This window comes from Mustela nivalis (genome assembly GCF_964662115.1).
Source record: "Mustela nivalis genome assembly, chromosome: 16".
Classification (NCBI taxonomy): Eukaryota; Metazoa; Chordata; class Mammalia; order Carnivora; family Mustelidae; genus Mustela; species Mustela nivalis.
The window spans coordinates 64,025,410-64,040,319 of record NC_139035.1 but is presented as its reverse complement, the minus strand read 5'-3'; the positions used below and the strand labels follow the sequence as shown (position 1 = coordinate 64,040,319).

General features: G+C 44.9%; 1 protein-coding gene across 1 annotated transcript in view; it reads right to left on the bottom strand.

Annotated features, from left to right (window-relative positions):
- Positions 1-14,910, bottom strand: part of SLAMF1 (signaling lymphocytic activation molecule family member 1) — a 32,952-nt gene that overhangs the window by 6,554 nt on the left and 11,488 nt on the right. The window contains exons 4-5 of the mRNA XM_082704313.1: positions 7,075-7,173; positions 4,424-4,497 (exon numbers count right to left, since the gene is read on the bottom strand). Of these exons, the coding sequence (XP_082560439.1) occupies positions 4,424-4,497; positions 7,075-7,173 (173 nt within the window). The remainder of the gene's footprint in view (positions 1-4,423; positions 4,498-7,074; positions 7,174-14,910) is intronic.

The following is a 14,910-nucleotide window of genomic DNA, read 5'->3' as shown; positions in this document are numbered from 1 at the left end:
ACCCATGAATCCTACCAAATATTTAAGGGAAAAAATAACATCAATCCTGCCCAAAGGAAATATACCCTGTAGGAAGTTGAACTGTGATCCCCAAAAGATAGATCCATCCAAAATCTATAAATGTGACCTTACTTGGAAGAGGGTCTTTGCAGATGTAATTAAGGTAAGGATTTCAAACTCAGGTTCCACTGGATTAAATCCAGAGATTTCTTGTAAGGGTTGTAAGGGTTCTTGTAAGAGACAGGAAGGGAGAAGACCCAGAGAAACAGGGAGAAGAAATGTATGTGGAGGTGGAAGCAGAAGTTCTGTAGCTACAGCCGACGGGTGTCAAAGGGTGCCTAGAACCATCAGATGCTGCGAGAGGCAAAGCAACACTTTCAGAGGGAGCATGGCCCTGCCCACACCTCTATCTCAGACTTGTGGCCTCCATGACTGTTAGAGAATGACTTTATAGCTTTAAGTCTCCTTGTCTGCAGATGTTTGTTATAGTAGCACTAGGAAATGAACCTGCGCTTCTACTCATTTTGTCAGGTTAGCATAATCTTGGTTCAAAACCTCACTGGGGCATCACAAGAGAGGAAAATTGTAGGCCAGTTGCACTTGGAAACCAAACGGTCAGTAACAGCATCCTCCCAACCAAGTATTAATAAAATAGGACCCAGCAATATTTAAAAAGGGCCAGACTAGATCATTTCTGTTCCAGGAATGCGAATGCAGTGTAGTCTTTGTAGATCACTGTGGTTCCGCGGATAAATAAAAAAGATCAATATAAAAAATCCAAAAGATTATATCAACAGATGCAGAGAGAGTGTTGATAAAATTCGACGTCTATTCCTTAGCAAACTAGGAATAGAAGAGAATGTTCTCAGTCAGGTGAAAATGTAGCTATAAAAGCTTTCAGCAAAAAACCATACTTGATGATCAGATGTTGAGTTTCCCTTTTGGGTTTGGAACCATCCAAGGATGCCTCTTTTAACACTTCCATTCAGCACTGGGTAGGGAATCTCAGCCAGTAAAAACAAGAAGAGAAGTTATGTGACTTGAAAATGAAGAAATGTACTGTAATTTCTTTTTACAGATGATACGATTGTGTGCAGAGAGAATCCAAGTCATCTCTAGATAAATGACTAGAATTTATAAGTGAGTTTAGCAATGTTGCAAATATAAGGTTAAAATACAAAAATTAATTGTATTTCTATGTATCAGTAACATATAGAAACTCAAGATTTTTAAAAAGATAATGTTGATGATAGTATTCCAGAAATCTCAAATGCTCAAATTCCAAGTAATAAATTATGATGGACAAGTCCTCTTATGCAAAAAACGATAAAACATCATTTAGAGAATTTAAGAAGACCGACATGAAGGAAAAGATGTCTTTTTCTGTGAATGGAAAGGCTCATTACTGTAAGTAATTATAGTCTTCTCAAAGTGATCAGTGCAGTTCTGATTAAAATGCCAGCAGGATTTTTAGGTGGAACTTGACAAACTGAATCTAAAATATATATGAAATGCAAATGAATGAAAATGGCCAAGAACGCTTGATGAAGAACAAGAACAAATGAGAAGACATTTTGCCGGACATCAAACTTGTGATGAATCTGTAATCTACGATGGATTTGTAAAGGCTGCGTGGCACCAGCACAAGCACAAACACACAGGGAAAGGGTGCAGGACGGAGAACCAAACAATACAGAGATCCTCACGTATACGGACCCTTGGTTTGTGATGAAGGCAGCACTGACAGAGGCAAGGGGGGTCTTTTCAATATGTGGTTGATAGGACAACCAGATGAAGAAAAATGAAACCTGACCCATCTCACACCCTACTCCAAAAGTCATTTCAGGTACATAACAGATATAAATGTGGAAGATAAACAACACAGCTTTTAGAAAATGATAGGATATCTTCATTACCCAGGAGTACAGAACGATTTCTCAAATAGGACACAAAAAGCATTATCTGTAAAGGAAGAGATTACTGAATTGCTCTACACTGCAGTTAAGAACCTTTCTTTATCAGGTGTCACTGACAAATTGCAAAGGCAAATCACAGAATGGGTGAAGGTCTCTGCTAAAATGTAACTGCCAAAAAAATTTTTTTTATTAAAAAAGAAAACAAAATGTAACTGCCAAAAAGCTAAAAACACTTAAAGAACTCATACTAATCACTTTTTAAAAAGCCTGAAATTCAGGGCGCCTGGGTGGCTCAGTGGGTTAAAGTCTCTGCCGTCAGCTCAGGTTGAGATCTCAGGGTCCTGGGATCAAGCCCCATGTCAGCTCTCTGCTTAGCAGGGAGCCTGCTTCCTCCTCTCTCTCTGCCTGTCTCTCTGCCTACTTGTGATCTCTGTCAAATAAATAAATAAAATCTTTTTTTTTTCTTAAAAGCATGAAATCCAAAGGAAAATGGGCAAAAGATTGAACAGGAACTTGAAGACAGAGGATATTAAGATGACCAATAAATAAAAGAAGCATTGTCCAACTTCCTTAATAATTAGGGGAATGCAAAATAAAACTATAAAAAGACACATCCCGGGGCACCTGGGTGGCTCAGTGGTTTAAAGCCTCTGTCTTTGGCTCAAGTCATGATCCCAGGGTCCTAGGATCAAGCCCCACATCGGGCTCTCTGCTCAGCAGGGAGCCTGCTTCCCTTCTTCTTTCTCTGCCTGCCTCTCTGCCTACTTGTGATATCTATCAAATGAATAAATAAAATCTTAAAAAAAAAGACACATCCCACAGAATGACTAAAATTTAAAAGGCTGATAACACCTAGTTTTGATTAGAATGTGTAGCTGGCCTAAAGGTAAATTGGTGTGCTCACTTTGAAAAGCAGTTTGGCCTTATCTAGCTAATTTGAGAATACGCACACTGTGATTCAACAATTCTACTTCTAGGTGCATACCCAACAAAATAGTGCACTTATCTACCAAGAGACACACATGTGAATGTTCATAGTTTGAATTTTTATAATAGTCTCAAACTGGAAATAACCCAAATGTCCATCAGTAGTCAACTACATAAGCGAACTCCAGTATATTCATGCACTGATGTTCTATAAAGTAGTGAAAATGAATGCATTATATCCAAGCACAAAGACATACAAATCTCATGAAAGTACTATTGGGGGGGGGAAACAGACCCAAGAGGAAAAATACTATAGAATCCTATTTTTATAAAGTTAAAGAGAGAGAGAGAGCATGCACTAAAATATATTTTTAGAAGTCAAGATAGTGATATGTCTGGTGAGGAGAGATAGAATAGAGATGAAGGGGTGGGCACAGGAGGTCTTGTGGGGGTTGCTGTCAATGTTCTGTTCCTTGATCTGGGTGGTATTTCTATGGTATTAGAGTACTCAGTACCGAAAGAGGTAATTTCCCCTCAACTAGATCTGTAGATTCCATGCAATCTTAATAGGAATTTTTTCTTTTTCTGATACTTGAAAAGCTGATTCTGAAATATGTACAGAAGTATAAAGGGACAAGATGAAAAGTGTTGGAGAAAAACAAGGTGGGAAGATCTGCTTTAGTAGATAACACGATAGGGTAACTCATTGAGTTGACATTTATACCTGGTGCACTGCTGGGATATACGTCATAGTTTACAGTAAAAAGAACAGCATGGGATAGAGTAGACAGGGAAGGCACTATGCTAAAGTTGAAACTGGTTACCTAAATGTGCAATTGCAAAGGTGGAGCTCGCTCTTGGGACTCCTATATTTAAATGGAGCTTGGTTCTCAGAGGTGGTGATGGCTTAGGCATTAAATCCTCCAAGCCACTAGGGGGCAGCAGAAATAAGAGATTTGTCCTAGAGTCTTCTGAATGGCCATATTCTGGCCTATGCCGTTACCTAGAATTGCCTTCGTGTCTGAAGAACTGGAATATCTTCCCATCTAACCATATTCCTTTAGCCTCCCTCTTCCTCTAACAGCTCTGCTCCTCAGCTTCACCATGGCTAGTTTTTCATCCCTCTCCCCTGGTCCAGTCGCTTTCGGTCAAGCTTTGCCTTCTTTCTTCTCCGCCTGTATATCACCTTCCATCTCCCCAGCCAAAGTCCTCTGTCTCCATGGTGCTTTGCAAACTCCTGCACTTCCAGACCAGCACATCAGACAGCAGTCTTTCTGGGCCTTCCCTCTGCCCTCAAGCCTGCACCCCTGTCTCTAGAGAGGAGAGAGGTTGGTAACAGAGAACCACAGACATTTGGAACGCCCGGGCTGGAGGAGTCATGTGTCATGTGCTTCTTGCTTCCTCATTTTTCCCTTATGAAGACAAGAATGACCAGAAGATTACCCCGTGATTTCCACTATTTCAAGTAACAAATAGTCCCATCTGGCACTGAAATTTAATGCATTTTGCAAGGTGGACTGGCCAGGAATCCCACGGGAAACAGGACAGGCCCACCCCACAAAAGAAAATATACAACTTACCCCTGATTTCTGGACTTGGGCATAAATAGTAAGGCTTTTTGCTTCCATTGTTGGCTGGTATTGATTTGCTTTACCTGAGGAAAAGAAACCACAGTGGTTATCTCTGCCTGACCTGCCCGCAAACTCTGCTCGGACCTGTGTGGTCTATACCCCCCTCCACATACCCACCTTCCCCAAGCAATCCCAAAGGAACGAATGCCAAGTCCAAGTCCCAACCTGGCCCCACCTCCATATGTGTCACATGACCTTAGGTTAGTTACTCCATCTCTCTACTTCAACTTCTCCATCTGTGAAATGGGACTGAAGTATCTGCCCCCCAGGGTTGCGGTGGTGATCACAGGAGATACTATTTGTAAAATGTTTAGAACAGTGCCTGGCACATAGTAAATTCCCTGCATATGTTACATGCAATTGGAATGCCATCCAATTATTTTGATCTTTACTGCTTAATGAGCATATCTAGTCTCCTAATAGGATTCTGAGTTCTCTGAGATAGGGCTCATTATCCTTTTGTACTCTCCCACTTACCGTGTATTGCCTCACTCGGCTTTCTCACCCCTCTGTTTCTGGGGCCCTTGATGACCTCTTATCACAACCGTAAAAGATGTAGACTGTGCATAGGACTGTGTCCTGAAGCACGAAGTTATCCTTTGTTAACAGGACGTCATGTATTTACGTCTGCCCTAACGACTATTCCCAGGTGCTCCTAGTGCCACCCCCTGCTGGCCATAGGGCTTAAACATTGATGTGTTCCTTCACTCCATTAAAAGATTTGGGTGTATGTGTCCATCACACACCTGTTCATGACCCATCGTCTAACCATGGACGCCACTGTATTGGGTACTTTCTGTGTATGGACTCATGCGTCCCCACAACACCATGTAGTCCATAATACCATCCCCATTTAGCAGAGAAGAGCTCATTCACTGAGTCACACAGCTTGTCAGGGCAAAGTCTGCATTTGAATGTATGTTTGTCTGATGCCAAACCCTATGTTTTAACGACTGTATTCTGGATATGAAACTGCCAGGGAGACCATCTGAAAACCTTCGGAGCCAGGCAGCACTTTGGAGGGGACAGCCTTAGAAGGTGCCAACAGAACCTCTTGAGCAAAGTCTTGCAGAGGGCACAGCAGTTAATACAGGTTTTCCCTCAAGTTTGAGGCAAGGCTTTCATGTTCCTGGTTTACAAGGAATACAGGGCGGCTGGAGACAAGAATGGCTATGTGTGCAGAGGAGGGTGACGGGGACTTGTGTGGAGATGGAGGGCATCATTTCCTTCAGAGCACAACCATGTGAAGGGCAGAATGTGGTTGAGGAAAGAGTGTGAGTTAGGGTACCCGCACCCACACTCGATAGGTTAGCAAGGCTGCGTTAATCTCTGTTTTCTTGATCCTGGTATCTCACTGTTTCCTTATTTTCCAAGCCAAATGTGGGTGCCCTGCCCCCACTGCCTTAGGCTCTTATCACGGTTTCTGTCTGAATCACCCTTCCCCCACCTCCCCATCTAAATCTTAGTTGGAGGAAATGAGATAAAAGTAAGCTTTGCTGTGATCTAGACTTTCTTACACAAGCAAACCCAGCGAGAGTGCTGTGGTAAGGGCTTTTTTGAGAAGGTTACACGTGAGAACACTGATCTACTTGAGAAAAAGATCAGCCGTCAGGTTGGTGGTGTAAGGACCAAGTCCTGTCCTCACCCTGAGAGGGGACACCCAGGCCGGGGACCTGTCCTTGCCTGGGGGCAGGACCTTCTGACTCTGGTGTGGGTGGGTGATGTAAGTGTGGCCGAGCATATTGCCCTGTGATGTGGAATCAGGGGACATCTTGGAGGAGAGGCCAGGAGACATATCCTGTAGGCACTTAAACTGCAAGGGGAGAACTGGGCCTTAATAGCAACCCCGGGTGATCTTTCATACTTTTTAGTTTGGCCTTAAGCAACCTCACAATTTGTACAGTTTCCCAAGATGAGTCAGAATTTGTGCAAAAATCTTGGTAAAGAGTGTTCCCTCTGCTGTGGGTCTTCCCAGGGACACGTGAGCCTTGCTGGTGGCACGTGGTCTGGTTCTTGGGAGACATAGTTACAGCTCTGGTTCTCCTATCTCAAGCTGGGTGATCTTGCACAAGTCGTGTGGCTTCTCTGTGCCTCCGTTACCCCACTGCTAACTCACATAGAAACAACTTACTATTCTCAAAAGGATAGTAGAAGAATAAAAAGAGATTGTAGAAAGGTTTCAACCCTTGGATGAAAACATCTTATTGTAACGTCTTTTTTTAGGTCCGTAATTATAACTTTTCTTGAACGAGATCCAAGGGTCCCCTGGATTCTATGTCTGGTGAACCTTGTCAGGTTGTCTTGCCGGACCCCTTCAGCATCCTGTACCTTCCCCCGTGCAGTGCTAGTGCTAGTGAATGTGAATGACCTGTGTCGTGTCTCCCACATCCAACCCCTGCGGCTCAATCCTCTTTCCAACCCCAAGGCCTAATTAGGGCTCAGGACATACCGAATTAGACTGAACTGAACAAGGTCCCAAGTATGTGCTTTTAGTGTTATTGCAAAGGTGTTTCCGGCAGAGAGCCGGAATTTGCCTGTGCGGAGAGGTTCCCCATTTACCGCAGAGTCTGATACGAATCTCTTTATTGTCAGACACATACCTCTTCTTCTCAACAGCAATATTACCACCTCGAGAATCAAGATGACACCAACGATGCCCCCTATGAACAGCCCAGCATAAAGTCCCCATTGTGTTGATTCTGAAAAAAAAAAAAAAAAAAAAGTCAAAGGGTAAACTCAACAGTACTGTAAGTTTAAAAACATCCTTCACGGAAGTGGGGAGACCAAGCCCCATGTTCTCTATCTGTATTGTCTCAGGGGACACATCCATTCTGATGGTTTCAGACAACAGCTGCAGGCCACTGATGATTTCCTGCCCCTTCTCTTATCCTAATTTCTCTCACAGTGTTGACTTTCCTAATTGCCTATGGGACTGTCCTAGCTTCCATAGGGGTTTTTCTATTCAAACGTTTGATTTGCACCTGGATGACCACATACCCCAAATCAGACTCATCTTTGTCTGTCTCAGGTCAACATCTCTTGCCCGTCTCCCTGGTTCTAAGTCTCTGGGCGGGCCTGCATCCGTTTTGGTAGAGAGAACATGACACTTCCATCTGCTCTCCCCACACTCCCACACCACGCTCATGTGATGCTGGGAGGAAGAACAACTGACTTTTGTTTTTTAAAAATAAACATAATAGTGCTATTATTGTCCTCCCATGCAAATAACTGTACTGAAACCACTGAGCCTGAACCGGAAGAAAAGCATGTATATTTTCCTCTTGGATTCCGGTGCTTAACACAGGTCCTAGAGTAGCAGTCAGCCAGGCGCAAAGTCATGGAGCCACTTTTTTTTTTTTCCTTTCTCTCCTATACCCAGTTCACCGAATCCTTCCAAGCCAGGAGCAGTACCTTGGAAAATAGTGAATGAGAACTAATGCCCCAGCAGACAAGACATTCAGCTCACTGAGTGAATAACAGACAACTACTGGAGCATCGTCACTGGCCCACGTTTTATTTTTAGTGCACTGTGTGTGATAATGGTTTTAATCCTCCTGATAATCCTACAAGGTAGTTACTCCCATTACTCCGATTTTGTGCAAAGGAAGCAGGCACGGAGACCTTCACATACTAGAGCTTGGTCTGGGGGTAGAAACGTGGCTGAATGCTGAAGACAGACTTCTTGGAGAGTCAGCAAGACTTATGGGCTTGGGGTGAGTTACCCCAGGGTAATGAACAGTGGGGTCAGTCTGAAGCACCAGGATTCTAAGTAAAGTAATAGCATTAAGGATCTAACTACAGTTGACCCTTGAATGACACAGGGGTTAGGAGTACAGAGCCCCCTAACACAGTTAAAAACCCATATATAACTTTTGATTTCCTTAAAACTTAACTGTTAATAACCTACTATTATCCAGAAACCTTCCTGATAACATAGCTGATTAACACATATTTTGTATGTTATATGATTATACACAGTATTCTTACAATAAAGTACGCTAGAGAAAAGAAAATGTTAAAGAGCCACAAGGAAGAAAAAATACATTTCCATTACTGTACTTTCTTTGTCCCCAAAAATCTGTATATAAATGGACCTGCCCAGTTCAAACCCGTGTGTTCAAGGGTCAACTGTAGCATGATAGTAGGTGTTAACATTAATGTGTCAGGATCGTTTATAAGGATGATTGTGGAATCAGCCTGCTTGTTGGGGAGCATGGGGTGGGTTTCTGAGGGAGAAGCTAAAAGGAATAGGTGGTTTACAGAAGAACAGAGTCCTTGCAGACTCAAGATATTCACAGAGTGGACCAAAGCTACAGGCTCACCCACTCACATAGACTAAAAATGACTGCGCCGCAGCCCTCTGTCGTTTCCAGGGAGTCAGGAGGATGAAAGCCATCCGCTACCTTGTCCTGTAACATAAATACCCAGCTTCTGCCTGTCGGCTGAACCTGAGAGGCAAGCTGGCCTTTGTCCTGAGACATAGTTCATAAACCCTAATGTTTCTCCTAGTCTTTGGACACAAAGTAGTATGAATCTGTTCAAGATTTAAGTGATACCTCCACAGAGGCTTTTCATTGTTAAAGGAGCTATTGCGCTTTCTCACCCTACTCACTAATTTTCTGTTGAGGAAACTGAGATTCAAAGGTGTCCCCAGAGTCACAGAGAAGCCGACGGCAGAACTGAGCAGAATGAGAACTGTAGACTCGACATTTGAGTGTTTGCCTATGGCGATGGACCCCCACAAGGAAAGCCCTGGGAGGTGCCCGAGCCATCGACGTCCTCCCTACAACGCCTGCCCGTTCTTGTCCTCTGTGCTGTGCCCCCTCCCCTTCCCCACCCCTCCGCTGCCCACCAGGCCTGTCCAGTGCTGACCCCCAGGCCAACCCTCTCCGCTCTGTGCCAGTTTCCCTGACCATTCCAGCGCTCATTCTTCCCTCGTCCTGGGACTCTGCAGCACCTTGGTTTACATCATGTGCCTTAGAACCTGACTTGCGACACTACTGATGCTGTGTAGACCATTTTCAGCGAGGTCATTTGGAACCAGATAGGTGGACTCAGATTCCGAACCCACCACTTGATAGCTCTGTGACCTCAGACAGACTGCTCATAACCTCTGGGGCCTCAGTCTTGATTGCAAAATGAGCCCAACAATATTTAGATCGCAGAGTCTTTCTAAAGAGCAAAGGAAGTGGGTGCCTGGGTGGCTCAGTTGGTTAAATGACTGTGTTTGGCTGAGGTCATGTTCCCGGCGTCCTGGGATCAAGTTCCGCACCGGGGTCCCAGCTCGATGGGGAGGCTGCTTCTCCCTCTGACCCTCTCCCCTCTCATGCTCTCTCTTACTCTCTCTCTTTCTCTTTCAAATAAATAAATAAAATCTAAAAAGAAAAAAAGGGAGCCAAGGAAGTAATGATGGGACGTGCCAAGAGCAATGCTTGGAGGACAAATGTGGTGCAGAAATGCCAGCTCCTTCCACCAGCCTCAACTCCCCCACCTAGCCGCCAGCCCCTCAGAGGCCAGAGGCCGCACCGCTATGTCTTCTGTGGCTGTCTTAGGATGTGGCGCACAGTACAGGAAGGATCGAAGATAGGTCTGATCTCACATCCAGAGAGGCCCCTCAGTGGTGTTCAGGGACACTGCAGCCCCATCTTATTTGCTTATGACTCCGTTTCCCGATCTAGTGGGTCCGGGTGGTCTGGCTCATCTGTTTGGTACTAGTATCTAGGGATAAGAAGGTTCATATCTGAAACTGAAACTGAATGTCAGAAACTCTATGCCCTTAACAAATTGGATAAATATGGACAAAATGGTACTTTATGGCTTGCTGGGGTTAGGCTGCCCATGATCCCTGCAATTTCTGGTAACAGCTTCCTTGCGGTCCTCCAAATCTTTGCTTGCGCGGCTCTGCTTGCCATAGTCCGGGCTATCCTGGGTGCAAGGCGCAGTGCCATCATCACTTTCCAAACAAAAGAGCCAAACACCGACACTACGAATGTATGGGTATGAATCCGCTACTGAAAAGCTGGAAGGTCACAGGGAGCAGATTCCATGGTGAACTGGGCAGGTGTCCACAATCTGACAGGCTCAGACCCTCTTTTTCTCTTCCTACACCTGCACAAGCCACATCTGTTCTCTTTCTCATACAGAATCATCTAACCCATGGCTGGATTCCTTGGGGAGGGTCTCACCTTCTGCCCCCTAACATTTAAAGTAAGGTACCCTGTTCCTTGCAAGAAGAATTCTAATAGACGTTTCTTAAGATGATGTTATTTTTCTACCTAGTAAGGTATAGAAGTCACACCTAGATTGTAAATGCTTGAAGGTAGACCCTGTTCCTTATGGTTTATTTTCTCTGCCACCCCCACACCTGATATGAGGTAGGGTTAGGGGGCACTTAATAAACACATGATGAAGGAAGGTAAATTTAGAAGTCGCGGAACAAAGCCGGGGGGAAGACTATCCTGTATCCTCTATCCTTCGGTTAAGAAGGATCACAGCGCTGAGCATCAGGAGGTCCCAGAAGGAATGCAGGGTCACTTCTGAAAGGCTCAAAGCAGGAATGGAAGGGAATGAGTGATGACCTACTTAGCCTATGCTTCATAACAATGAAATGGAACCAGGAAGAGAGGGAGTGCCTGTGCCCTCAGCACCACCTGTGTTCCCATTTTCAAACCACCGTTTCCTGTGACAGAAGACTCCAGCTCTCCCTCTTCTTCCTCACTGAGGACTCTCAGAATGGTGCTGCTCAGCAATCGGAGAAATGTCCTCCTGAAGCCCCTGGGCCCCATTGTTCACACACAAAGAAACCCAATCTGAATATTCCTATGCAGGAGATTGGGGCCTTTTTCCCCACTGGAGCCTCCCAGAAGCACCAAGGAGGTGGACTGAGAACTCCAGGGCCATTTACGAGGAGTCCCCACTCTTTGGTACTAAGTCCTCTTGGCTGTGGTTTAAACCGTGACAACTTGACAAGTAGCCATGCCTCCAAGAAAAATACGGGAGGGCCTGTTTTCTCTCTAAGAGTCTACTGCCACAGAAACACAAAAACTTCTCTTCCTCCTCAAGTCCCCAAAACTTATTCTTTAAGGAGATAAAGAAGTAAACAGAAAAGGCTGAGAAACAAATAAAGTTGGCTCCCAGGAGATCCGAGATGCGACCATAACGGTCTGAGAATGCCGATCTCTTTCCTGCCTTTCATGTGGTTTTGTCAGCAAGGCGGTCTGCAAGGCACGACCTGAAGAAGCCAGCCATCTTCAAAAAAGAACATCTTCTTGTTGATGATGGCTTCCACTCAGAGTTGGGGGCGGGGAAAGGATGCTCACACAAACCCTGCACTAATTTAAGATCTGGGACCATCCAAGTACACACTTTCACAGAGTTCACAGTTCCCAGAAAACCCCTTCCACCTGTCTGTCCCACCCAATGCTGTAGGGCAGAGGCTACCAGCGGTGGCATAGTTTGCCCCCATGCTTCCGCGGCCTCGCAAACCTTGTCCAGCCACATGGCTGTCCAGCTAAGGACCAGTCATCTCAGTTCCTCTCGCAGCAGCTGTGGCCCTGTGACAAGGCTCCTGAGAGGTACCAGGCTCATCCTCCTACCACTCTTGTGTTGCTTCCTGGACTGGGAGTACCACAAAGAGGGCCTTGCCTCTGTGTGTGGAACATCTAGGTGACTCTGTATCAATGGGTGCTCCCATTATTAGAAAGGCCTTGTTAGAAAGGGGGAACCCCTGGGACTCACTAGTAGGTGTCAGTTGTCTCTTCCTCTGAGCTAACCCAGACTTGCTGAGCCAACTTTCTGCTAATCTACTGAAAAGGGCCCTCTTTTCAAGATGAGCTTCCAGGGGCATTCCCTTTCAGCTGAATTACCTAAGGTTTCGTATTATTCATTCTGGCGTAGATACAACTATTTCAGAAGATGGTCAAAAGGACGGCAGCAGGTCATACACGACTGACCCACATGAACGTGCTTCTCATGACTCCCCAGGGCGCTCTGGAGAAACCAAGACTTGAACGTTGCAACAAAGATGCTTCATAGCAAGAGACATGACGAATTTTCTTCCTGTAGAATAATGACGTGCCAGCTGGAAGAAGGACCAATCTATGACTGAGAGCCTGGGCAAGTGTCATTAGAAAAATGGCGTGGCGAGGAGACCCTTAATAAATCCTCAGACCCCACCACTTCATCCCAAGGCAGGAAAGTCCCTTGTATGAAGTCTTCACTAAACTCATGGTCACCGCTTTGGTCCAGGCCTTGTCGTCTCTTGATGGATCCCTGCAGTGGGAGCTCTTCCCCACAACTAGTTTCTCTTTCTTCTGCCTCTGCCCTGCCCCCACCTATTGTCTGCACCCCTGAATTTTCTCTCTGAAAGCAAAGCTGATCATGTTACTCCTCTACCTAAGAGGCTTTATTACTTCCTGCCTATAGGATAATACAGGACAAGGCCCAGCTGCCTCTGCTTTCCCCTCTGCCTGGAATGTCTTTCTTTTACCTGCTTGGGTAATTTCTGTTTATTCTCCAAAGTCCAGTTTATGTCGCATCCTCTGTGCTGTTCTCTCTGATTCCTCCAGATAGCGTCCGTCATTGTTCCCTCTTTTTACTTCCATTTTGCCCATCACACCACACAATTTCAGGTCAGTTATTTACAGAAACTATCTTTTTCCTTCAGGGCAAGGATCCTGTCTTTTTTGGTCTTGGTGGACTCAGCTCCTAGCACAATGTTGGAATGCGGGAGAAGCTCAGTAAGAGTTTTATCAAACTAAGCACACTATTTTAAGAGTTAGTAGTATTCATCTTCAAACACAAATCAATAAACTAATAAAACTCTGCTTTCTGTCTTTAGGCAACCTAGTGTACTGGGAATGACATGCCACAGACCAGCTATGTGATTTCTGATGTGCTGTGGTCTCTCGTCCTTGCAGGCAGGGAGGAGGGATCTCTATTTGTGTTATGGATTGAATTATGTTCCTCCTAAAATTCATACGTTGAAGTCCTCAGAACGTGACCTTATTTGGAAGCAGGGTCTCTAAAGAGGCAATCAAGTTAAAATGACATCAGCAGGGTGGTGCTATGAGCTGTACTGTATCCCTCCCAAATTTATATGTTGAAGCCCTAACCCTTAGTACCTCAGAATGTGAAGATAGGATCTTAAAATATGTGATTAAGTTAAAATGAAGCCATTAGAGTAGGTCCTAATTGAATCTTACAGTGTCCCTATAAGAAAAGGAAATCTGGACACAGAAGGAGGCACCAGGATGCGTATGCACAGAGGACAGACCATGTAGAGACACAGCAAGAAGGCAGCCTTCTGCAAGCCAAAGAGAGAAGCCTCAGGGGAAGGGGAAAAACAAAAAACAAAAAACAAAAAACAACCAGCCCTGCCAACACTTGATCTTGGACTTCCAGCCTCCAGAATTGTGAGAAAATAAATTTCTGTTATTCAAGCATCTAGTCTGCCATACTCTGTTATAGCTGCCCTCGTTAGAGGGGGGCCCTAATTCAATATGATCCATGTTCTTGTAAGAAGGGGGAATTTGAACAGAGATATGCTTCAAGGGAAGACAGAGTGAAGAGACAGGAGACAGCCACCTGCCAGCCCCAGAGGGGCCTCCACAGACCCCTCCCTTACAGCCTCAGAAAAAACCAGCCCTGCCAACACCTTGATTTTGGACTTCTGGCCTCCAGACTGTGAGACCATAAGTTTTGGGTATTTCAGCCTCCCCATTTATAATGCTTTGACCCAGCAGCCCCAGCAGATTAATACTCATTGTAACCTTTGGTTAGCACTTCTTATGCACGTAGTACAAACTGAATCATAGAATATGGACTCTGGACAGAACTTCCCTAGGTCACCCTCTTCATTTTACAGACAACGGAACAGGGGCCCAAGACGGTGAAAAGGCTGCCTCATGTCAGATGCTTTCTCCTAACGACTGGCAGGAGATCCTGATGGGGTTTATCATGGGACCATGTTTCTATTCTTCATGTTCCTTCACGCCTTGTAGGAGCCTGCTCCATACTCAATAAATCTGGTCATGCTGTGTGTACTTGGTCCTTCATGTAGCCTCGGTAAGTAAGAGCATCTCCACATTTCTTTAGACTGTCCTGAGCCAAGTGCCTCTGGTGAAGCTTCATGACCTATCAAGACTTTGAAATGCACTAATTAAATTCTTCTTAAACCACACTGAGAAGCATGAAGGGAGTTCTTTTTTTGAGATAGGCCAGGGTAAAACACTGGATGACCTTTCTTTGCTCTAAGACGGTTGCTATAATCACAGAAGACTGTGCCCCCAAGAAAAAAAACCCTATGATTTTTGTGCATTATCTCTTCCACTAGCCCCTATGAGGATTCCAGGGTCAGACAGCTCAGCTCTATTACCTGCTCTATGTGTGCCTTTTTGATATCTTTCTCTCCTCAGCTATAAAGTGGTAATACTCAT